The following is a 25233-nucleotide window of genomic DNA, read 5'->3' as shown; positions in this document are numbered from 1 at the left end:
TACAATGTTGTATTAGTAAAGGATTTGAGTACTTCTTGTACCTCTGCATACAATATGTTTTAGTGTATTCGTGTGCATGCTGTTTTGTTTATGGTGAGTATAGTGTAACTTCTTGTCCCTTTGCATAAACCATGCTTTTAGTGTATTAGTGCATGCAGTTTTGTTTATGGTCAGTATGGTGTAACACGTGGGCGGCTCCACGTTAGGTAACGTCGTTGTTATGCAGCCCAGCTAACCGGGCTAACCCTCAGAGTACAGCGGGGTTGTGTTGCTGTTGTTGGAGGTTCAATGGTGCTCTCCTCCCCGAGGCTCCGTTTGGTTTGGCGTCATTTTATAAACAGTAGGATGGGAGAAATGGCTTCTAAAGCACAGATGCCAACTCCTGAGACAGCGCTGCCCGGCCGAGATGAGAGCATCAAAGTATCCGGTAAGTCTGACCCCGGCTAGCTTTAGCAGTAGCTACTGTAGCGATATGACATAACTAAAACACAGCAGCTAGCGGCCAAAAACGAAATGAAACGTTTGCTTGCTTTGTTTTTAGTGCTCTGGTTATATCTGTCTAAGATTTGCGGTCGTATCCGCTTTACAGTACAAGCACAGAATCAGTGATGAAGACGTTATGAAGTTACGGTTAACTATAAATTTAGCCGTTCGCAGCTGCTGTTACACAACTTTAAACAGAGGAGCTGCTCCTGCGCATGCGCCTTATTCTTGTTTTTAATGGTGAATTGCAACCTGCGCATGCGCCTGTCAGATCCGTCAGGTCTCCTGTATTTGCCACAGCATTTATAGCCTAGGACTAGATGGGTTTTTAAAATACATAAAACTCAATAGTAAAATTCACATGAAACTACACAAGACTCAACATTACATGCTTACATTACAACATGAAATTCAACAACAAAGTACATACAAACCAGCACAAAACACAAACAAACAGACCATAAAAGTTTCATAAAACAACAAGCACCAGATCACTCATGACTACATGACTGATCCTTCTTCAAAAGCTGTTTCAGTTTGAGTTACAGTGCAGTAATAAAGGGTCCAACCCAACACCACACATGCGGTATTTGTGTGTTTCTTATTGTGTGACCCAGTTACTGTCACCGTGGCCAAGTGCCAACTAGCCTATTTTGATAATCCAATAATTGTCTAAGTCATTTTTTAAGGAAAAATTCTAAAATATGCTGGTGTCAGCTTCTCAATTTGATGATTTTTTGCTTTTCTTTGTCATACATGACAGTAAACTGAATACATTTGTGTTTTGGATTGTTAGTTGGACAAAACAAGACATATGAAAACATCACCTTTGACTTTGGAAAATTATAATGGCCATTTTATAGATCAAACGATTAATCGATTAATTGAGAAAATAATCGGCAGCGTAATCAATTATGAAATAGTTATCATAATAATCATCATTGAGAGATTAATCCATAATAACATTAATTGTTAGTTGTGGCTGTAATCAAAATCGTCTGGTATTTTTCTGTCAGTTGACTAATTAATTAATAATCATCTGTCTCAGCATTCTGGTCTAATTGATCGAAATTTAATAGAGTAAATGCTTATTTAGCAAGAACATGTTTACATGTTAAGTATCAGCTGATTCAATGTTAATATTTCAGCCACAACCAATACATCTGTTTATTTTTCATAAAGGATAGTTGTGTGTGTGTGTGTGTGTGTGTGTGTGTGTGTGTGTGAAAGAGATAAAGAACTAAGACTGTACCCGACTCAGAATTGTGTCAGTCGAATCAGATTTAGCTGTTCAATGCAAAGATTTGACAATTCGTTCCTCTTTTTTTTTTACATATAGACTATCTGACAATCAGAAATTCCATCAGCATGAGCTTCAGTGATGATTTCCACCACATTAACATAATCAAATGCAACAGAGTCATGGCAACATATTTTTGAGCATTTAAAAATCAATAAAGGACAGCTGCATATGATGCAAGATTTGAATTGTAGCCTGTTTGAATCGGGCTACCATATGGATTTATTGGAATAATGAGACAAGCAGCACACATGTATTTATGTTTAGCTCTTATAGCCTATTTTTTAATTTTCCTTTAAACATTAAAAACAACGTGTAAATGAATAAACAAATGAAACCATTTAAAATAAATTCATGGCATTGCCTTCCTCAGCAGGATTGGCCTACTTCTTTATTTCTCTTTAAACATAAAAACAAATAAATACATCTAAACAAGAATAAATAAACTAAATTATTTAAGATTGGAATTATTTTTAGATGAAAATAAAAACAGTAGGCCTGAAAATTTTAAACAAATTCACGGCACTGTCCGCTTTGAAATAATAACTTCTTCAACAGGATGGTTTATTATAGGCTACTGTATTTCTCTGTAAGCGTAAAACAATTTAATCTCAAGTGTAAATGAATAAATAAACAAATGAAACACTTGCAATTTAAGATTTGACCAACAAAAAAAAAACAACTGCTTGACTTGAAGAATCTCAGTGGACTGAGGGGTGTCCGACAGATGATTGGACTCGTGGACTTTTGGTGGGGGGGGGGGCAGCACTGGTGTAAACAGACCGACAGCAGCACTAAGTTGGCAGTCGGGGCATTTGGCACCAACCTGCCCCTCTTCACTACAAGTGAGGGTGCTGAGTCTTGGCACATGATGAATAGATCTGCACTGGCACTGAACAAAAGACCCCGACACACACACACACAAACACACACACACACACATACTCAGACACACACTTACTGCCCTTTAACATTATGAAGTGAAAGACAACAGAAATAAGTAGCAAGTGTAAATGTTTTGTGGTGAAGATGGTGTTGAGGATATTAACTCAGTGGTATTTGGATTCAGTGAATGTGTGAAAGAGACAGAGAGAGATGGTGTGAGGTGGAGAGTACAGAATCAAAGTGATTAGAAACCAGTCATTTAGATATAGTTTTGGATTTATTTGCCCAAAGTGTGTTAAATATTTTGAGCAGGATGGACTGGAGGGATTGGACGGGGCGAAGGAGGATGTGGGAGTGGAGGGGTTAGGAGGGCGGGGGTCTGCGTCGAAAAGGACGGATCGGGATGGATGGATGGATGGATGGATGGATGGATGGGTTCAGACGGCGTGGCAGACAGGCTGGAGCATCGCCAAAAGCTCCTCGGGAACGCTGCCACAATCGAGAGAGATGAAGAGAGAGCGAGCGAGGGCGCAGGGAGGAAAGGAAAAGCCATGCCTGCAGTGGAGGAGACTTGGCAAGGCTTCACCTCCTTTGTCTGTCTGGCTCAGGGCTGCAGCGCCAGAGGAAATCAAGAAATGTCCAGGCATGGTGGTGGAGGTGGTGGACGGGGACGAGCTCTGCTTCGGCTCAGAAGGAGACAAGAGAGGAAAAAGTACTTTCAAACGACCGAAAACTCTGCCTCTGAAAGGGCTGTTGGACACCGAAAAACAAAATAACCGTTTTTGTCTTTTTAAATGATATTCCGCGTTCGAGCCTTTTGGACCGACCAGGCTTCTGAGACAAAGAATAACGTGACCACAATATCCGATTTGAACATGACTGAAAGTCTGTGATTCTAATGGTAATAAAGTGGTGTATATTGTACTTTTTGGAAAGCCAAAAAATGTCTCGGAATGGGAAAAAGACGGATATTTGACTTCAAGAAGTCCACTAGTAGCCAGAGGAAGGCCTGCGCCAAGCATGAGGTTTGTGTATGAATGCTTGTTTCTCCAAATAGTTTATTGTTAAAAAAAATTTGGGAACATAGTTTAATGTCAATAGAAGTAAGAAATGTTGAAATGTTGTTTTTCGTTAATCTGAGGATTTAGTAACTTAACTTTCCTGGAGGATATGAAGTAGGCCGAGCCAGGCCAGAAGCCTAAACAAACAACAGAAGTATTGGTTTCTGTATTTTTCACCTCTTGAAAGTTGACGTTGTTAATATTGAATTAGAGCCTTTTGGATTTTAGACTCATAACTATGCTAACAGGATCATTATATCGTGTGACTTTACTGGCTGTTCTGGACCTTTTGATCGAATCACACTGTCTTCCTCAGCAGATAGATGTAGCCCTGTTGTCGTGGAGTTACAGGTGTTTCAATTTACATTTTTCTGAGCACTTCAAGTTGACTAAAAGTTGAAACTGGAAGTTCATTCTTGATCTTGCCAACACAGTTGACAAAATAATCCACAAGGGCAGTTTAGTAGCTGTTCTGGAGCTTTCAATCATAGCTCATAGACTGAAGGATCTCAGATAATATGTACAAACTAAAACATAACTTAAATATGACTTTTCATAGCTTTCTGCTTTAAAATGCTCCAGTCATGTAACTACAATTATTTTCATTCACTGATTAATCTGCAAGTTATTTTCTCAATTAATCGATTAAATCATTTGTCAGGAAATGGTGAAAAATGTCCCTCACAAGTTCCCAGACTCCAAAGTGATGTCCTTGTCTTATCCAACCAACAGTCAAAAACCCAAATGTCTTTTGTTTACCATCATATATGAGAAAGATCCTCTACAGGTGAGAAGCTGGGTCTCAGAAATATTTGGCATTTTTGCTTGAAAAAGTCTCAAATGATTGATTGCTTATCAAAATAGTTGGCAATTAATTTTAAGTCAGTTGACTAATTGATTATATTTTACTCCAACCTGTATTTCCTTCCCCTCCCCACACAAGGACAGATGAAAACATTGAAAACAAAGACAAATGAAGAAGTTAATGCAGATGTGTTGAGACATCCAGCAGCTGGTTTGGTGTTTGTGGGTATAAATCAGTTTTACTGTAGCTTTCTGTTGTGGAACGTGTCATTCTGACAGGAAATGTTTCAGGTATTCTTTGAGGTTGACATACAGTTACTTTTTATGTCATAAATTGAACAAAAATAAAAATAAATAAAAACACCATTGTGACATGTGCACAAGTTCTGAAGTGTCAGATTCTTTTTACAAGGTCACAGACCTTTATCAGCTCGTTAGGCCTGAAGCATGTCAACAGTTGTCATTAGGAAATGTCAGCTGGTGCCATTTTCAAAGCTTTTACAAATACTCTGACTCTTCAAACTTTGTGCAAACACTCAGCAACGCTGGGTTCCTCTAAGCAGCTGAAAATATAAAATAACAAACAAAATAAAAATAACACAATAAGATATTTGAAGACATCACAGGTCTTTGTTAGTGTGGTCATAAGCCTGTTTGTATGACATATTAAAAGCTAAAGGATTAATGGATTGAGTGAAGAATGAATCACTATATTTTTAAAAATGGAAATAAAAGCAGTTGCAGCCTTTGTCTAGTCCACCAGAAACTTTTCCTCTTTTAAACAGCTGCAAAGCAGATACAGTCACAGAAACAGAAACAGTCCGAATCACAACACTACAGTCGCAGACTGTCACCTTCATTTCAGCTAATTTATTCTCACTTTTAACAAACATAAACTTGAAAACATTGCTGAGTCTAAAGTGAGGATAAAATTAGCCAAAATGAAGGAAACAGTGATCTGCGACTGTGGTGTCGTGATTTGGACTATTTCACATGCGAGTCAAGAAGCAGAGCCGGCTGGTAAACAATAGAGTGAAAACATTACAATCATCTTTTGTACATTTTTATGTACTTTTTGTCTGGGGCTGTTTCTTGTAGTTTGTCTTAGGACCTTAAGTTTCTTCTTTTGGAACTAAAGGTCCAAAATCTTAATACTACAGCATCCAGTTATGTTACATAATAGCTTATACTTCCTTTGTGGCAGTTTGGGGAAGGCCCTTTCCTGTTTTAAAATGATAATACCCCCAAACAAAGCCAGGTCCATGAAGAAATGTTTCCCCAGTTTGGATGAACTGGAACATCAACCTCTAGCTTGGCCTTATCACCCAACATCATTGCTCAACCTCACTAATGGCTGAATGGGAGCAAATCTCTGCTGCTAGGTTCCAAAATCTGGTGGGAAGCCTGAAACCAGAAGAGTGGAAGTTGTTATAACAGCAGATTAATGCCCATGGCTTAATGAGGAGATGCTCAACAATCACATATGGCTGTAAAGTTGGGGTGTCCACATACCTTTGGCCACATAGTATATCATATTTACAGATCAGGTGAATTCAGGTGTTGTATCAGAGCCTCCATCTTAATCTCCTGTACATGTTCATTGACTCTGCAGCCTTATCAAGTTCAGACTGACTCTCGTTTATCCATCCACCTTTGGCACAGCTGTTACCACGACAACACACAGGGATTCCAGCAAATGAATGAAGAGGTGTTTGAGCGTGTGAGTCCATCAGCAGAGCTCTCTGTGGTTGTTTACACAGCAGTCTGATAACCTGGACAGGCAAAATGACAGGTGTTTAAGAGAGAACGGGAGAGACATGATGGATGAGGGAGACGTAAAGATAGACATTAAAAGAGGAAGAAGGGTGGAGATTAAAAGATGGAGGGAAAGAGAAAGGCTGAGAGGTTAACCGTGTTGTCGCTCAGGTGTTCAGTGTTGATGTTGTCTGGCAATCAGATCGCACACAGACACAAGATAAAGGCCATTGTAAAATAGGTATGAAACTGGTGGTGTTTGACATTGATGCTTCACAATCAGAAGAGAGTCAGACTGTGTAAATTGCATAAATAGGACACGATATGACACATGTAAGTGATAACACACAGTGACGTGTCCTGCAAAATTAATGGACAAAGTGGAGATGAAGAAGACCATGATGCATTGCATGGTGGCACTTCCTCTGTCAAGTCCATGTATAAATAATAGTATAACAATAAAACATGTCTATTTTAAAACATAAAGAGAAGCAGAGTTTAAATCATCATCCATCTTTAAAAGTTTGTTAATAGTCAATTTAACTCTTGATCAGGTCTGTTTCACCGGTCAGAGTTAACTGGTAACCAAGCAGAAGTACAGTTGCTATGGTTACCTTATGATTTAGAAAGGTGGTTAAAGGATAAGTCTGGTGATTTTCTATATTTTTCTTATTGTCAACAAATCTCATGTTTGGATCCAAACCAACAATGAACTGATCTACTAACAAGTACTGTATGTGTACCTAAAGCCTGATATATCTTATTCCTCCATTGTTGTCCAAAAACTATTAAAAACACATCAATGAACCACACCCCTGCACTGGATGACATGTTCCCTCATCGTTCCTTCAATGTCTTGAAATGTTTGGTCACGTTACTTTGTTTAGAAACGGCTCCAAAGACTAATAACGATGATCACATTTTCAGTCTCTGGAAAGTAGTTCTGTGTAGACTGAAAACATGATCACTGTTATTAGTCTTTGGAGCTGTTTCTAAACAAACTAACGTGACCAACAACAGGGAGAGAATGACATCTCAGCTTTGGATACACACACACAATACTTGCAGATCAAGTCAATAAGAAAACTAAATTGGAAAGATAAGAAAAATATAGAAAATTGTCATTATCCTAATCATTTTTAAAAGGAGACTCTTATGAATCAGGCTTTCCTTTTACTTATGGGCAAAGTCTATGTCATTTACCTCTAATAAAGAACACATGAGTGCTGCTGAGCGCTGCAATCTGAAGGCTGATGATGATGTTTCAGATTAAAACTGACAAATAAATGTCATTTTTAGCAGATTTTTTGTGCCTTTTGGCCAACAGAAGAACTCAAAAACAAGCTGATAAGACACACAGCCTTGATATTCTATCAACTTGATGTTCATTTAAGTCTGTCTGATCAGCTGACTTACTGTACTGAACATTTTAACCACTAAAGGAAACACTGCAGTCTTTTATCACTAAACACAAGTAATGCCTTACCTCTACTTCACATAATGTAGCTGTAGTTTACAGGGGAAGAGGGAATGTTGTGTTCACAGTATGATGAAGAGCACTTTGCTCATATCATAAATGTATTGATGTTATTAAAAGCCTTTAAATATGTTGCAATAAACAGTCTCTACCACCGTATATTAAATATAACTGTATTCCTAATCCCGTGTGCATGCATTGTTATGAACATTTCCCATAGCAGAGACTTGCGGTGCTAAAAAGCCATTACTCTTAACATATAGATGTACCCAGCCATTTCACAGATTCCATGTCTGAAAGGGTCTAATCAGTCTGCCATCTTTTAAGTGCATTAAGTACTATTTCCTGCCCCCCCCCCCCCCCCCCCCTCACCCTCCCAACCCCTCCCCACCCTCCACACACTGTCTCACTACTAATGGCTCTGAGTTATTGACTGAGGTAAACCTTCAGGGAACACACACACAAACACACACATACACACCCCCTGTGGTGCTCTTATTAACCCCAACCGCCACTCTAACTACCACACATAGCTGTCAATCAAGAGGACAGAGAGAAGACAGAAGACGTAAACGTGATGGATACTACACTCAGTGATTATTTAGATATTTTCTACATTTGTACATTTGAATACACTCATGAGGTTTACATTATCATATACTGTATGGCTCACTGTATCCACTCTGTCACCAGAAAAATAGAAACATCTGGTCAGTTTTTTTGTAGCGGCCTGACGTACAGAACGCTCCCATTAACATCTTAGAAAAATACACACTTTTTTGAAATATAACAATCTTCAGTGACAAAGAGATGTGAAGAACACTTTATTTTACAGATGCGCCATTTCTGAATAATTTTCCAATAATTTTCCAAGAAGTTTCCCGAAAGAATTTTGTAATTTGGTGCTAATTGAGATGTTACACTTTCAATCCCACTTAATTAATTACTACCTAATGGGTCTTTTGGTTGCTTTAACCTGCAAATATGTGAAATTTGTCTACAGGCAAGCATATAATAATTCAGCATATAATGGACAATAACGTTTCCAATGATAAATTAATACTGAATGAATACTGATTAGTTTCACTCAAGCTCTTCTGTCAAGAACATTCCTGTTTTCACTGTTGTTTGCGCCAAAGTACACAATACACAATACTCTTTCCAAGTACTTCACGGACATTATTTATTCAGGAATTATGGACATGCAAATGAGAGCGTTGCACGGATGGACTGTTTCACACAGCAGATGCAATGCAGTTCATGAGCGAGACAATTGTTGTATTTATGCTTCTGTAAGAATACTTAATGTTTAGTATTATATATCATATTATATTATATTGTATGGTGGGGCTGATGATTTACATGAGATATATTCAATCGGCCTTCCAGAATTGACAGAATGAGATTTTGATCACAAAAATGAGTGTCACTATTGTTTAGTCTGTTAATTAGTAATTAAATTGATCATAAGATGAGCTGCATCAGAATCTAGTTCAGGTTATGAAGTTAGTTGCCTGTTGCAACGTCTGTAAAAAACAGAAAGAAAGACTCCTGCAAAATGTCATGAAATCTAGTTTAATACCTCTGCAGTATGTACAACCTTTGAAGCTTATGATCCTCAGTTATTGTGAGATTGTCAATAGGTTGTAATCGCCAGTAGCCCAAAACAACCTACTGTATATTTACGTTCAACTGACAGATGCCATCTAGTGGCCGTAGTAATTATGACTCGAGCAAAAGAGGAAATTAGATAACGGTAATATTTATATTCTGCACAGTGAGGAGGTCTGGTGGATGGATGGTGACACTTGAAGTTTCCAACTACAAGTGTCACAATAACATGACTACGATTGTTGTTTATTGTTGCCATGACAACGACGGTGGCCTACCTTTAAGGACATAATACCGCACATTTCTCCAACCTTAACAAAATGATCATTTTAATCCAAACCATGATCTTTCCCTAAACCTAACCAGACCTAAACCACAGCGTTGTCACATCATAAAACATCATTATTGTTTAACAGTGATGTGTGATGGTTTTGGAAACAGACAAATGATGTTGATTACTGCCGATAGGGGCGATAGATCATGGATGTATAAAGAGAACTGGATACAGTGTCGGAGGCGGGGCCCCGTTCATTCCTATGAAAGTTGCTCAGTGGCGCATGAAGCAAAAAAAAAATCAACTCCCCAGTATGAAAGTACCTGGATCTTCTGCATTGTGCGGCCCATAGAGCATGCGTACTAGTGACTTTCGCTGGCCGAGTCGGCTACTTCCGGTTTAGCCCTCCGGCTAACTTGAATGGGGATAAAACAATTCAATCATGCGGCTCTTCTAGGCTTTTGAAATGTGATCGGACCAAACGGATTTAATTCTGATAGTGAGACAAGTCATTTCGCGGGGGTTGTGACGCTCAGAAAAATGTATCCGCTGATTTACAGATGTCTCTTTCACAATGTAAGTCTATGGGAAAAAGTCTTTTTGGGCCAGTGTGCATCACGTGACGTTGTAATTACACGGTTTGGCCACTATGTCAAATTGGCTTCAAAGCCTGGCGCCCTTCCTGTATCCAGTTCTCTTCATACATCCATGCGATAGATTAGAAAACGCTCCCATGTGTCCTTCGGGAGTCATATGGTGAAACAATGTATTTGGTCGTTTAATTTGGAGGACGTGTTGGTCATTTTGGTTGTTGATTCAACTCTGGTTGTTTTCAAGGCTGGAGTCTGGTGTTCCTTAGATTTCTCACCATCACTTTATGTAAGAACTATTGCTCTGCTCTTATATGGACAAACACAGCAAACCAAAGTGCCACTTACCTCGAGTCCTAAAAATCAGACTTAGCCTCAGCGTCTGAAGCCTATAAAGCACTTTGTTTTTCCCACAAAAAACGGTCTTTTTAAAATAAGAACCTACTACTAAGTTTTGATTCTGTACACAGCTTCCTTGAAATGTACTGCGTGTTAGAAGACAAACACAGGGGGCTGTCAGCAGCAGAACAATGAGGCTAACGCTGATGGTTGTAATGATGGGCAGTAATAAAAATGACGATGGCAATCAGAGCAGCTGATTGAGAGGCTCAGATAGAGGGAGGGAGAGAAATACAGCAGCAGGGAGAAATAAATGGAAAGAGAGAGAGAGATACGGGTGGAAGAGGGAGATGTAAAAGGAGGATGATAAGAAAAGGAGGGGGGGGGGAGCAAAACCGAAGAAAGATGAAGAAACCAGGCAATCAGAGAGAGAGAGGAGGAGGAGGAGGAGGAGGAGGAGGAGGAGGAGGAGGTGGGGGAGGTTACTTTGTAGATTTAATTGCAGTGCAGTGTGTGTGTGTGTGTGTGTGTGTGCAGGCTCTCCAATCTCCCCTCGCCAGACATTAGCTGCAGTGTTTCATTTATCACTGTCAGGTCTGGAGCTTCAGGGGGAGGAGAAGGGGAAACCTGGACGTTCAGGCCAGGCTGTAGCTCCTCTCCTGGCCGGGGCGGCGCTGAGAGGCCAGGCTGATGTTTTCCAACAAGAAGGGAGAGAAAAAAATGGGTGACAGACATAGAAAAACACTGTGCTGATATTCAGTTATGTTTTGTTGATATTGATTATGAAGACAGATTTGGTATTGCTAGCAGGATTAGTCTGAATAATATTTTTACAATGTGAATCAAATTGTATGAGTGGATTTTTGGCACTGTTAGCAGCGCGGATCAAGAGATCGCAATGACAGTCCAGTAGTTTTTGCATTGGATTATTTTATTTCTAACATGTTAAAATAACAAAATAATGGCAAGTAACTATGTACATTCACTCAAGTACTATACTTAATTACAATTTTGAGGTACTTTACTTGAGTATTTCCATTTTATAATACTTCTACTTCACTACATTTCAGGGTGAAATATTGCACTTTTTACTCCACTACATCTACTTAAATGCTGTAGTTACTAGTTATTTTGCATTAAATTATCAATAAAATATAATCAGCAAATAAATTATGATTCACCCACTTAACAGTATATTAAAATTAGCCCCACCTTTGACAGTTGCATCATTAAAGTAATGCTTACACATTAATGCAACATGATATATATTATGGCGTTCTTCATAATGAGTACTTTTAATTTTAGTACATGAAGTGTATTTTGATCCTAAATAATATTTATTTACTGTTAAAGGGGACATATCATGCACATTTCCAGGTCTATATTTATATTCTGGGGCTCTACTGGAATATCTTTGCATGATTTCCAGTTAAAAACTCCTTATTTATCTTCTACTGGTCCTTTATGCAGCCCCTCAGTTCAGCCTCTGTCTGAAACAGGCCGTTTTAGCTCCTGTCTCTTTAAGACCCGCCTCCTGATGAGCCCACTCTGTTCTGATTGGTCAGCTTCATGAAGATGCGTCACAGCAGACATCCGTCCGCTCGAGAGGCTACATCAACAAACCGTAAAACAAACTATAGTCGTAGGATTTCACTTTTTTCTTGTTCTTTACTTAAAACGTCAACTTCTCAAATACATCTGTGCATGTTTGAGTGATCCAAAATATGTGAGTGGACAACGCAAACAACACATGGAACAACCTTAGAAACAAACAAACAAAGGCTACAGAATGGACAGCCGTTTATGGGCATGCAGGATCAGCTCGTCAGCAAGGTAGAAAAAAATGTTGCAAATAAAGCACTCAGGGCAGGCTGAAGCCCTGGATTTTGACTTGCAGGGAACGTTTCGACATATGTTCACCTCAAGTTTTGGAACTTTGACCTTTTTTAACACAGACTTCTGACATCATGACAGTACAAAAATAACAGAAAATCACAAGAAGCACAATATGTCTACTTTAAATAAAGAGTATTGAAACAACCATTGGATGGATTGCAACAAAATTTTGTACATTTTGTACATTCATAAGATGATAAATCCTATTGACTTTTGTGATACTCAGACTTTACCACTATTATCTATCTGCCATGATGTTGACATTTTTTGATTTCGGGTAAAATGTCTATTGGATAGATTGTCATGAAGTTTGGTAAACATTCCCTCGGGATGAATTAATCATCAGCTCCATTTGTATAAACATATTCTTGCTGCAGTGTTAATAGTTTCCATTATGTTGCTGGTGATCAGTGGAAGAAAAAAAAAGAAAAAGATTAAATAAAGTCTTAGACTGTGACGCAGGAGTCTGACTCAGCATTTTGTTCACTGTCAGCTCTTTGTGCTGGATGATGTAAAACAGACTTTCTTTCTCTTTCTCCATTGTTTATTTTGTACAGGCACCGCTTAAACCGCCTTCACCTTTCTGTTTACAGAGTCATTTATCCACTGGCTGATGTAAATCTTTTGGATGCAAATTCATATTGTAAAAATCCATGTGCTGCTAAGCTTTTTACTTAATCTTAATCTTCTATGTTTGACCGTTTTCTCTTTTGTTTCTGTGGTCTCACTACAGAAAATTAAAAAGTGATGAAGGACATGATGAAAGGACATGAAGATAAAACAGTACAGAGTGCTGATTGGCTGATTCTGGAGCAGTTCTGCCTGCCTTCACACACAGGCCTGAGCTGAAATAGAGCAGCACTAATGGAGAGTGGAGCGTGTGTGTGTGTGTGTGTGTGTGTGTGTGTGTGTGTGCGCCACAGATGTCACCATGGATATAGGCCTGTTCTGTGATCAGGCTTATTATTGTGGCAGGATTTAGGGAGCTGGGGGGCAGCCTGTATAGTCACACACACACACACTAAAATGAAGTGGCTCGCTGTTTGATGTGAAGTGTCCTGAAGTGCTTTCTAACCTCTTTCAGTGCTCTTTACTGCCAAATAAAAGAAAATTTGTTCCCAGTACAAACAGTCAGAAACTGTATTTCACAACAAGAAACATCTGCGATATTTTTTCTCTATTTAGATAACAGTGTTTATCGTGTTGGCATTACAACTTACAAGGTTAACATGATAATAACACGTTAATGCAAATTCATTTTAATGCCACTCTTTTTTTTACGGCATTAACACAGTTACAGTATGATGACCCCTCGCCTCACCTGTAGTTTAGCCCTCTAGCATTAAGCTGGATGGCAGCTAGCAGGGAACGATGGATAAAATATTTTGAATGGAAAGTTCAGCTTCAAAACCCTGTCAGGTGGGTCTGTTGACAAGACCAAAGTTATTTGTAGTTACTATCGATATGAACTGAGTTACCACTGGAGTACATCTAGTCTTAAAGCCCCTGGAAAGGCAAATCCATGATTGGCTATTAATCATGTAATTTGGGATCTAATGTGCATATAGTAAACACCTAAAAACTATGAGAACATAGCCTTTGACATAGTCTGTGTAATTCTTTAGAAAGTTTCTCTCCCTTCCCTTGTTACTGGGTTGCAGTTAGGCGGGGCTAAACTAGGGAATTTATTACATCATAAATACCTGCCCAATCATATTTAAGAGTGGCTATCTGGCCAAGCTGACTTCACAACACTTACTCACATCTCCCCCATGAGAAAACAATGCAGTGCACTTTTCTTTGCTTTTAGCTAGAATGAGAATTCAAATTAGCCTGATATGGTTTGAAAGTTACTGTGTTAAGCTAACTAGCAGACTTTGGTACACCATGTGTAACCCAAGTGGATAAGTAGCTCAAAAGTGTAGCATAGCAATGCTAATGCTAACCGTTTCATGTAAGTGAATGAAAGATGCTAAAACACTTAGCTTCGTAGTCTGGGAGGTATAGTTCAATAAAAACAGATATGTGTGGTCTACTCTAGTCTGCTAGTTAGCCAATTAGTCAAGATAACCAGTAGACCACTGGGGTAATTGATAATAAGCTCAAAAGTTTTGAATAGAGAAGCTAATGCTAACCGTTTCATGTAAGTGAATGGAAGATGCTAAAACGATTAGCGCCATACTCCGGGAGGTATAGTTAAATAAAAACACAATTTCAGGTGGTCTAACCTAGTTTGTTAGTTAGTGGATTATTCAAGCTTTCTAACCAAGTAGGGTCCATTTAATAGATTTGGTATTTTATTCCATTTCAGCAAAACGTTTCAGTGAATGAATAGAAAATAAAGTGGTACTTGAGCTGAAAGTGAGCTGTCAATCAAACATGATCTGGACACGCCCACACAGTCCTGAGAAATGCTTTGTTTTTGAACTCAGTTTTCTAATAATTATGAATGTTTATTTTCATTCAGATTTTTGTTGATGCTTAATGAGACACTTAACTTTGATATCATATATGCATTTTTATGATTTTAAGCCACGTTTCCAGAGGCTTTAAATATCATTTGCTAGCGAAGCACAGAGCTAATGCTAATGCAGGCAGCCTCGTTAGCCTCGAACCATCCAGCTTGCAGCAAACCACGCTTGATAGTGTACGAGGGAAACCCACAGACAAACCTACAAGCAGCAAGCTTTCAACAGCAGTAGCTAAATGGGTGCTACAGACTGCAGGCCAAGCCAACGATGGCACTTGAATTGCCATTAAGAGCAAAACCTTTATGATGACCACAGAGCGAAAGTAGTTTTCTTTCTTACACTCCCCTCTCACTGTTTCCTGCCTTATTTATTGTTTGTTTCATTTTGTATTATCCTGTTTTTATCCCATAGCACAAGGGGACATTTTTGTGAGCTTTTATTTTTCCCATGTGAGGTTGAACACAATTACATTGCGTGATTTGCTTTTGAAGTGAGGGATGCAGGGAGTGATCTTTAATCAGTACTGAAGTAATGGAAAATTTAACAGGCCAATCTGTTGCCTGTTGAGCATGTTGAGTTTGTCATAAGTTATGAATTGAGCATATTTTTAAAAAAGCTGAATGCTGCTGCTGTGAAGGTTTCTGACAATCTTTGTCATTGATTTGTGTTGATTTCCAACAACAAATGCATACATTTGCATAAAGCAAGCATATCTTGTCCACTCCCATATTGATAAGAGTATTAACACCTTTACGGTACATGTTGAACAGATAAAAAATGTGTGATTAATTTGCTCTTAACTATGGACAGTCATGCTTTTAATCCTCCGTTGTTGTCCAGAAACTATTAAAAACACATCAGTGAGTCACACCGCTGCGCTGGCTGACACGTTCCTTCATCATGAAGAGTTTGGTCACATTAGTTTGTTTAGAAACGGCTCCAAAGACTAATAAGAGCATCACGTTTTCAGTCTCCAGAGAGTAGTACTGTGTAAGGCAGAAGCTACTGAGCATGTGCGGGAACACGGTTCTGTTTACCGCTTCACTGGCTTGTTGTGCTACATATCACAACCTCTTGACTTTTTACCACACTATAAATTTCTCAAAGAACCTCAATACAAAGTCGAGAGGTTGCGATATGTAGCACAGTGGCTTCTGCCTTACACGAAACTACTCTCCGGAGACTGAAAACGTGATTGTCTTTGAAGCCGTGCTTAATGTGCTTAAAACTCTTCATAATGAAGGAACATGTCATCCAGTGCAGCAGTGCGGCTCATTGATGTGTTTTTAATAGTTTTTGGACAACAACGGAGGAAGAAGATATATCAGGCTTTAGATACACACACTCAATACTAGTTAGTAGATCAGTTCATTGTTGGTTTGGATCCAAACATGAGATTTGTTGACAAAAAGAAAAATATAGAAAATCACCAGACTGATCCTTTAAGCAGAAGTGTCAGATATTTTTAAATGCACATCCTCAGAAAGTCTGCTTAGGATGCAAATGCTGTGAAAATCCAATATACCCATAGTCTTAAGTGTCACACACTCAGACACACAGAGACACACACACACACACACACACACACACAGACAGAGCTGCATTCGACCTCACACAAGAATATGAATTCAATTAATCAACAATAAGCGTTGTTATCATTCCCAGTGAGATAAAGGCAGCCAGGAGAACAGACATTTCAAAGGAGCGCTGCGTAGAATAATTACTCTCCAGAAAAATGCCTCTGAAGGTGTGTGTGTGTGTGTGTGTGTGTGTGTGTGTGCGTGTGTGTGTGTGTGTGTGTGTCTCAACGCAAAGATAAATGTAGAATATTAATGAATGTTTTTGAAAGAGTATTCATTTTCTGCCTCTTTATGTTTGCGTGTGGGATATTATTTATCTCCAGTCTGAGCCTCATACTGTATGCTTTATTTATTTTTATACTGTATTTATTTTATTTACTAGTTGCTGCTGTGGACCAAATGAAACTGTAGAGTGAGAGCTTGAAACAGTCCACTGGACCCTCATCAGAAATGAAACTGCATGGGCTACCTGGCAGCAATTCTTGAAGTGATTCCTGATTCACAGAAGTGATACATCTGGCACTTTTGGTCATGTATAAGGGGTCAGTTTACTCCGTCAGAAGTCCTTGTCAGACGGTCGGATAGTTTCTGAAACCGACCTCCACCTCAACACCTTTTCAACATCAGATTAAGAGGGCTGTGTACGGCCATTTCTGCAACTCTCTGAAACCAAACATCCAACATCGACACCCATTTGATGCTGTGATTGGTCAGCTGTTTGGAGATGAGAGAGGAGCCGGGGTTTGAACTTCTCCCTCAGCTCTCTATTTTCAGCCTTGACACAAGTATTTCTGTCACTATGAACATTATGAATGCCTTCCGGGAGAGACTGTCTTAAAATCTCCATATTTAAACCATATCTCATCTCCCATCGCTTTTCACTCCACCTTTCAGTGTGTCCATTCTGAACAGCTAGCAACCCTTATTGATCTCCAGTGAGGTCGGACAACATGTCGCACAAACTACTTCTGGTCGGGCATAAACCGGGGGGAAACCAGTGTTCCTGTTGTTACACCAGTGACTCCTGACTGGTTTGTCTGGGTTCTTTCATCATGGGAGTGGAAAACTAGAGTAGATATCATAAACCTCGTGTGTTACGACCACAGTGTCCCCAGTTCAGGTCCAGCAGGCGACCTTTGTTGCATCTCTCTACTGTAATAAAAATGCCTCAAAATGCTATAAAAACGGGAGAAAATAAATGTGAGAGCTTTAGATCTCAAAAAAAAAGAGAAGAATCAGACATTAAAAGCAGCAACTTTATTCGTTTGTTAATTTCTAACTTGAGCAGTTTGTTACATTCATGTTGGGGCTTAGTTCAAATGAAAATGTGCGACGCAGACAATAAAAAATTCTCTCATGTTGTATCCTTCTCAGGAGACCACAGTTGCATCCCTGACTGTAAACACCGGACTTGTCCCGCGTATTAATGCGCTCATACCAGCTCGATGACTCGCTGTGATGCTTAACTGTGATTAAATGAGTGCCGGCCCCTTTATAACAAGTGCATATTTACCAATATAGCTGCTGTATATTGAACAAAACATTGCGGTTTCATCTGCTCTTATTCTGAAATTTGCATAAATAACTGTACAGGTGTGTGTTTGTGTTCCATGTTTTATATTGACTGTTATTATCTGGAATATTATGGAAATACTGTAAGAAATAGGTGACACAGAGATGATCTGTATCTTCTGCTGCTTCTTTGTCTACCTCTTTGAGACACACACACACACACACACACACACACACACACACACGCACACACACACACGCACACTTAGCTATTAGACTCATTAGTATTCTGTCTGGACTTATTGTCTTTCCCCACTGACATTTACATTTAAATTGTTTATCTCTCAGTGAGTGAGTATGTGTGTGTGTGTGTGTGTGTGTGTGTGTGTGTGTGTGTGTGTGTGTGTGTGTGTGTGTGTGTGTAGTCAGTAATGAACATGCCTTCGCTGGTCCCTGAAGGCAGCCATTACTGACACACACACAGAGGTTAATGTGAGAGGTGGAGGAAGGAGGAACCAGAGTATCTGAACCAGTATCAAGGTGCCACCAACAGCTCATTGTTTGTGCTGATATTCTGTAGCTTTTACATTTGGATGTTTTCTTGCTAAAAAATTACCCAGAAATCCCAGGTCATCAGCGTTTAACCTGTAATTAGACACTCGTCTTCTCAACTGAAAGAGATAATTTTAATAATAGTGAAAAGTCTCTCAGCCTCAGATTCTGCTCGTTCACAGTTTGCTGCAGTGAGGATTAGAGAACGTTGACAGTATCTGCACACTGGATTATATTGTAGCTTCATAACTATATTAGACCAAAGATATTTATCAGGCAAATGATAAACATGACATGCATTTTTCTTTTCTTTCTTTTGTGCAATTTATGTGCTCTTTCTCAAATTGTTTGAGTTTTATTTATTTGCAGCATTGTAGTTTTGTTTCCCTAAATGTAGGGCTGTAATTTCCAAATCTTATTTACAGTTCATTAACTAAAATCTCTCTGAACAGTTTCCTCTGATTGTCTAACTGCAGACAAAATCCAGACAGGAGAAGATCTAAATAAGACAAAATGTTCATCTGAGTCTCCTTCAGTTATTAGCAGGTGCTCACAGCAACAGTAATCACTCAGACTTTTTTTTTTTGCCCTGGGTTTCGCCTCTTAGGCAACATACACGCTGCTCTGTCTTGGTGGAGCTGTATGCTGCCTGTGAGGAAGACTGCAGGTACTACTCACAGCTGAAAAAAGTCCACCACCTAATCTGCATTTTTGGGTAAAAAATGATTTATTTACAGATACTTTTCCTAAAGATAATGCCTTAAAATACAGCATTCTTTGTAAAAATGGAAATAAAACTTATATTCTTGCCTAAATGTGATATACATTGTTAACATGGTGAAGATGTTTTCTTCATTTTCATGTGTTTTTTTTATTAGTTTGTGTTTTCTTGGTCCATGTATCCACAGCACAACCTGCTGAGAACATGAATACAATGTGGCGAGAAGCTAAATTAACAGTGAAGGGACCGACAACGAGGAGCTGCAGCCGCTCAGTTATTTCATCAATGATACCCAACCGACGTTAGGAAATGGCTGCAGCTCCGAACCCTCCTCTGTCAGGAGGTAGATGAAGATTTGAGAGCGTGTCTGAAGACTTCTGACAGAATCACTGTCAGGCAGTCACACCGTCACTCGCTGGCTGTCAGCAGGATGTAATCAGACAAACGAGGAGGACACACGACGATTAGTCGATTAATCAATAAGGGGTATCAACAGAAATTGAGTCTGCGACTGTTCTGATTGGAGAATTTGCTTCTTTTCTGTGTTCTGTGTTGTAGTAACTGGATTATCTTTGTGTTTTAGACTGTTGGTCATGCAAAACAAGACATTGTATAACGTCACCTCGAGATGCAGGAAACTGCAATTTTCACAGTTTTTTGATTAACAAATTGAGAAAATAATCTGTAGATTAATTGATAATTGCAGCTCTTGTCAGTTTACTAAATTGAAATATGATTACAGTGGATTCAGACTGCAAACATTCAACTGATGCCTCACCAATCATTCTGTGGTGCGTGTGTGTGTGTGTGTGTGTGTGTGTGTGTGGAGGGCTGCTGATTGGTTGGCAGTATCCATCTGGCTGCTTTTGTCTATAGGCATGCTGCCCCCAATGAAAAATTATGCTTTCATGCATGAAGAGTGTGTGCCTGTGCCTGTGCCTGTGCCTGTGTATGTGTGTGTGTGTGTGTGTGTGTGTGTGTGTGTGTGTACATGTGTATAAAGAAGGGGGAGGATGCAAGGAGGGTGGATCCAGATGTTGGGTTCATTCTCATTCTCTTCTACCCCATCTCATTTATTTTAATCTGCCTCCCTCCCCCACAGCATTGTACAGCAAGCCATCTGTAGACACACACACACACACACACACATACACATACACACAAACCGCCCCCAGCATGCTAACGCTAATGCGTGTTAGCTCAGCCAGGTGGCTGGGTGGCCTCAAATGGGTCCTCATGCACCTCTGGCTCTGCACTGATTGGAGTGAATGCAGCTGCTATGAAATTATGCAGAACGGCTCAACACTGTTTTAAGTGGGTCACTGTATGTGTGTGTGTGTGTGTGTATGTGTGTGTGTGTGTGTGTGTGTGAGTGTGAGTACCTCTCAGGTAAATTTAATATTTTGTGTTTTTCGGTGGTACAGTCATGTTAAAATCACAATTGTTGTTTCAAATATTACTTAATATATGGAGGGAAACTCCTCCCTGAACACAACTTATTAGTATGTTTATCAGCTACACAACTATCTCAGCATACTGTTTCTTTTCAGGGATAATATGTTGGCATTAAGTTAAAGTAGCTCAATTTTAATTAAGAGAATCCCTTGATGCTAGTTTACACATTGATCACATTGCAGATATTTACAAAATAACATTAGCAAAATACTTTTCTCCATCCTTCAGCCATTCTGTAGTGATTTGTAAAAGCTTGTGATATCTTTAAGAGATAAAATATGCTTTTGCGGACATGTGTTCATTTTATTCTTGATCTTTCCTGTGTTTTTTTATGATCATAACCTCTCTGTCTCTCTCTCACATGCAGCCAAACACGATGTGAACGGCAACAAGACTGTTCCACCTTTTCCAGAAGGGACAGAGATGGTTATGTTTGGTAAGTGGCTTCTGCTCAAAAAAACATACAAAGGAATGAAGGCAGTTTGGCTGGTTCTGCTTTGGATAATAACAATTTTTTCCTTGATTATTTTACTAGAACAGGATTTAAATGCTGTACAAACCTCTGTCTCCCATCAGTTATGTATTTAGGTCAGTTTGAGACACGACAAGTTTACAGCCTGTCATACTTTCAGCCTGCGTTACTCAAAGTTAAACCAAGTCTCATGATATATAGTGTGTGTCTTATCTGTTAAAATGGAGGGGATGTTAAAGGCTGTTGTGTGTTAACGTCATTTGTTTTTGTCTTTTCTTAAAGGGATGGGCTGTTTCTGGGGAGCGGAGCGGAAGTTTTGGAGACAGAAAGGGGTTTATTCCACCCAAGTGGGCTACTCCGGAGGCTACACACCTAACGCCACCTACAAGGAAGTGTGCACAGGTAGCCTTGGCGTACTGATACACACATACACACACTCATATAGTGTAACAGGCAGTGTGTTGTGTCTACAGAGAGTCAATAGATTGTGGAAAACAAGTTGCACATAAACAATAGAGTGAATCATTTCCCCCAGGCCCCATTATACTGGGTATGGATAAGGCTGCTATTGATGCCTGACCACTCTGAGCAGGAAGTGTGTTTGTGTATTTCTGTGTCCAGACCTCCCATTGATCCATCCAGCCAGCCAGTACAGAGCGAATCCCATCATTAGACCCGCATCACCACCTGTCTCTTTCTCTTTCCAACTTAGTTTTATTCATTTAGACACTTTGTAAGAACAATAAACAAATAACTGTCGAAATATGCGTATCGGTGTAGTTCTGAAAGTATTGGGTCGGTTAATCAATACGTGGGTTTATTCTGCCCTCGCTGCTGTAGAGGTGGAGGTGCACAGTCATGCAGCAAGCTAAACACAATTTGGCCTTTGGAGATTTTACTGGAGCCAATTATGAAAAAGGGAAAACAGTATCGGATAAAACAGCCGAAATTCAATATAGTGATTACGAAAATTATGAGGAACCATAAACACAATACAATAAAAGAGTCTGACTGGGTGGATTAATATGGAATCTGGAGAGCAGTAAGTTGAGATTTTTGAACACTTAAAGGAGAGATATTGGGTTTTTTGTGATTTTCTGACATTTATATACTGTTATGATGTTGGATATCTATGTTAAACATGGTCAAAGCTCCAAAACTTGAAGTGAATGTCAGTAAAACAACTCCCTGCAAGTCAAAAACCAGCTTCAGCCTGCCCTGACGCTTTGTTTACAACGTTTTTTTCGACCTTACCGATGAGCTGACATCAGCTTTCTTTCCAAGAACTATAATTGACAGCACACACAAACATTTTTGTAACTTTAATGGAATATGAAGTTCAACTGTATGTTCATTAACTCTATAAACTATATACTATATAACTTATTCTTCTTGAAACTGAGCATCTTCACTGCAGTGATGGATTTTAAGTGTCTGATTAAGTTAGTTGTTCCAGATGTTTCCAAGGTTGTTCGTCTATTCTGGATTTAAAGGTTTTACAAATTAGGAGTTTTGTGTCTTCTTCACTCACGCTGAAGAACTTCCACACCAACGACATGTTGTGTGTGTGTGTTGTCTGTGCTGCAGCAGCTGTGTGCCTGATATGAACCGTAGTGCGGCTATGTGCAGAAAATATGATCAGCAAAAAAATCGGTTATATGAGACTGATCGCGGCTGATTACCATAAACAGCCGTCCGTTCCGTAGCCTTCGTTGCTGAGGTTTTTCCATGTGTTGTTGTGTTGTCGGTCACATATTTCAGATCGGATTTCAGTGTGGACATACACGGATGTACGTTCTCTCTCAGTCCAACAGCAATTCAACAAAGTAACCTCTTAATGCTGCAATTCATGAGCACTTACGCCTGAGTCTCTAAGTTAACTGATAAGCCAACCAACCAAATGAAAGATAATATGTGTTTATTCTAACTTGAATATTTTTTTGTTTTTTTCTGACATTGCTACATTGAAGAGCCTCTGATGACTCATCCAACTTGTGATGAGCACTGAATGACTCTTTTATGGACTAAAAGATGAATTAATTAACTGACAGATACTTGATAGATGTGGATAATAGAAAATACTTGTTTCTCTTGAACACACATTGCATCCAGGGAGCATCCTCTAAACCATTTTTCCTGCGTTTCTCTTGCACACCATTCTGGCAAATGTGGGCAAAATAATAGATGAATACATTTGAAACACTCAGGAACACGGGTTGAGAGCGTGATTTATGTGTCATGCACTGTTTGCCAGAAGAGGTGCGGAACAGTTCACTAAACATGCAGGTCAATTTGTCGGCTTGGTTTGGAGTCATGGTTGAGTATGTTACGCAAACAATACCTGGACTACTTTTTGTATTCCTACGCTCTGGACAGATCTAGGACATGAACTCACACTGTGTTTCTGATCAACACAAGTTTCCATCTTCTGTCTCATTTTCTGCACATTTAGTTCCTTCATGTTTAATTGTAAGAATACAAGATACATGTTTATGTATCTGTAAAGTTTTGTCCATCAAAAGCATAACTGTAAATTGCATACTTACTTTTTTTTTATCATATCTTTACACCACTACATCCTGTTATTTGTACATCTCACTATTATAAAAGTAGACTAGATTTGGTTTAAACTGCTGGATGTGTGTGTGCTCATAACAGCTTTCTATCTTTCAAGGATTGATCTGCATATTCATTGTTGGATAAATATTTACCTTCCGTTCATTGTAGGTGAGAAATGTGATGATTAAATTTGCATGTTTCTTCATTTGAAAAAAAAAAAAAATCTACTCGTGTTACTGGATTTTAAAAAACACTCCCACACTTTTCATTATTCTTCACATTTTGCAGGTCTTGTTTCTCTCACTGTGTTAATCTTTATTTGTTATCACAGCCGCCTTCTACAATCAAAAGAAAACATTTTTACTTACACTGTTAAGAGATGAAAGACTGACAGTGGTGCAAATTTAAATACACTTAAGAATCGTTCCAACTATTTATTTGTAGCAAACAGTGACTCATGTCTAGTTTTCTGTAGCAATGTTACTACTAAATGGGTGTTTTATTGGATATTTCTTGTTTACCTTCTTTTTACTTCACTGTTTTAATCTCTTATTTTCCACAAAAGCCCTTCTAGTGGCGAATGTTGCATATTAGCATAAGGCAAATAAACCATAATAAATAAATAAATGGATGGATTGGTGGAGGATTTTTCTCTATTCATAAAAAGTAAATATTACAAAAAAGAACAATGGCGTTAAACCTAAAGTAAACAAGTTCATTGTAATTCTTACTTACATTCAGGTACATCTACAGGCTTTACTAAACATAATAATCTAATATAAATGCAATGCAGAAGAATCCATTAAACACTCAGACTAATCCATCAGATATTAGCCACATGAAATAACATTATAAATGTGAAAAGTTGCTGTTTTATCAACATAGGTTGTTTCTTTTCTCAGCACTCAACCTTCAGGTTTGGAGGGAGAAACTGACCTGATCTTTCTGAGAGTTTTTACCCAGCAGTTGCAGTCTTTCCTGAAATACTGAAATACTGAAATGCTCTACTGTTGACTGTTATTAGAGCTTTTTTAGTACCAACCAAAATGTGTCCATTGCACCAAGAACCCACGACTGTCCAATAGTAAAAGTTGGCTCAGAATTCTTGCTCAAAGTCACTCTTCCTTCACTTATTGTTATTGTTTTATACAGTCATTGCATGACTGTATAAAAATATGGACGTAGTTACCGTGACGTCACTCGTTGGTTTCTGTAGAGCGGTTTTGAAGCTTAAAGTGAGTCGCTCCGGCCGTCGCCATCTTGGCGGTGTGTGACTCCGCCTAACTCCCAGCCAATCAAAAATGGGCAAAGAGGCGGGCCGAATGGCTGAAACAAGCCACCTAGCGGCTGGCGGACCTGTCACTCAAAGCAGCCATGTCCTTCATTATGCATAACTTTATGGCTTAATAAAATTTAAACGGGTGAGTTATAAAAAA

The 25233-nt window shown here is 39.0% G+C and overlaps 1 protein-coding gene across 1 annotated transcript in view; it reads left to right on the top strand.

Annotated features, from left to right (window-relative positions):
• The first annotated feature begins 211 nt into the window (after nt 1-211).
• msraa (methionine sulfoxide reductase Aa) overlaps nt 212-25233 on the top strand; it is a 42386-nt gene continuing 17364 nt past the window's right edge. The window contains exons 1-3 of the mRNA XM_067571976.1: nt 212-427; nt 21134-21202; nt 21521-21640. Coding sequence (XP_067428077.1) covers nt 289-427; nt 21134-21202; nt 21521-21640 — 328 coding nt within the window. The 5' untranslated portion in view covers nt 212-288. The remainder of the gene's footprint in view (nt 428-21133; nt 21203-21520; nt 21641-25233) is intronic.

This window comes from Thunnus thynnus, chromosome 18 (genome assembly GCF_963924715.1).
Source record: "Thunnus thynnus chromosome 18, fThuThy2.1, whole genome shotgun sequence".
NCBI classification, from domain to species: domain Eukaryota; kingdom Metazoa; phylum Chordata; class Actinopteri; order Scombriformes; family Scombridae; genus Thunnus; species Thunnus thynnus.
Note: the sequence above shows the minus strand (reverse complement) of the source record. Positions and strands in the feature narration are given on the sequence as shown.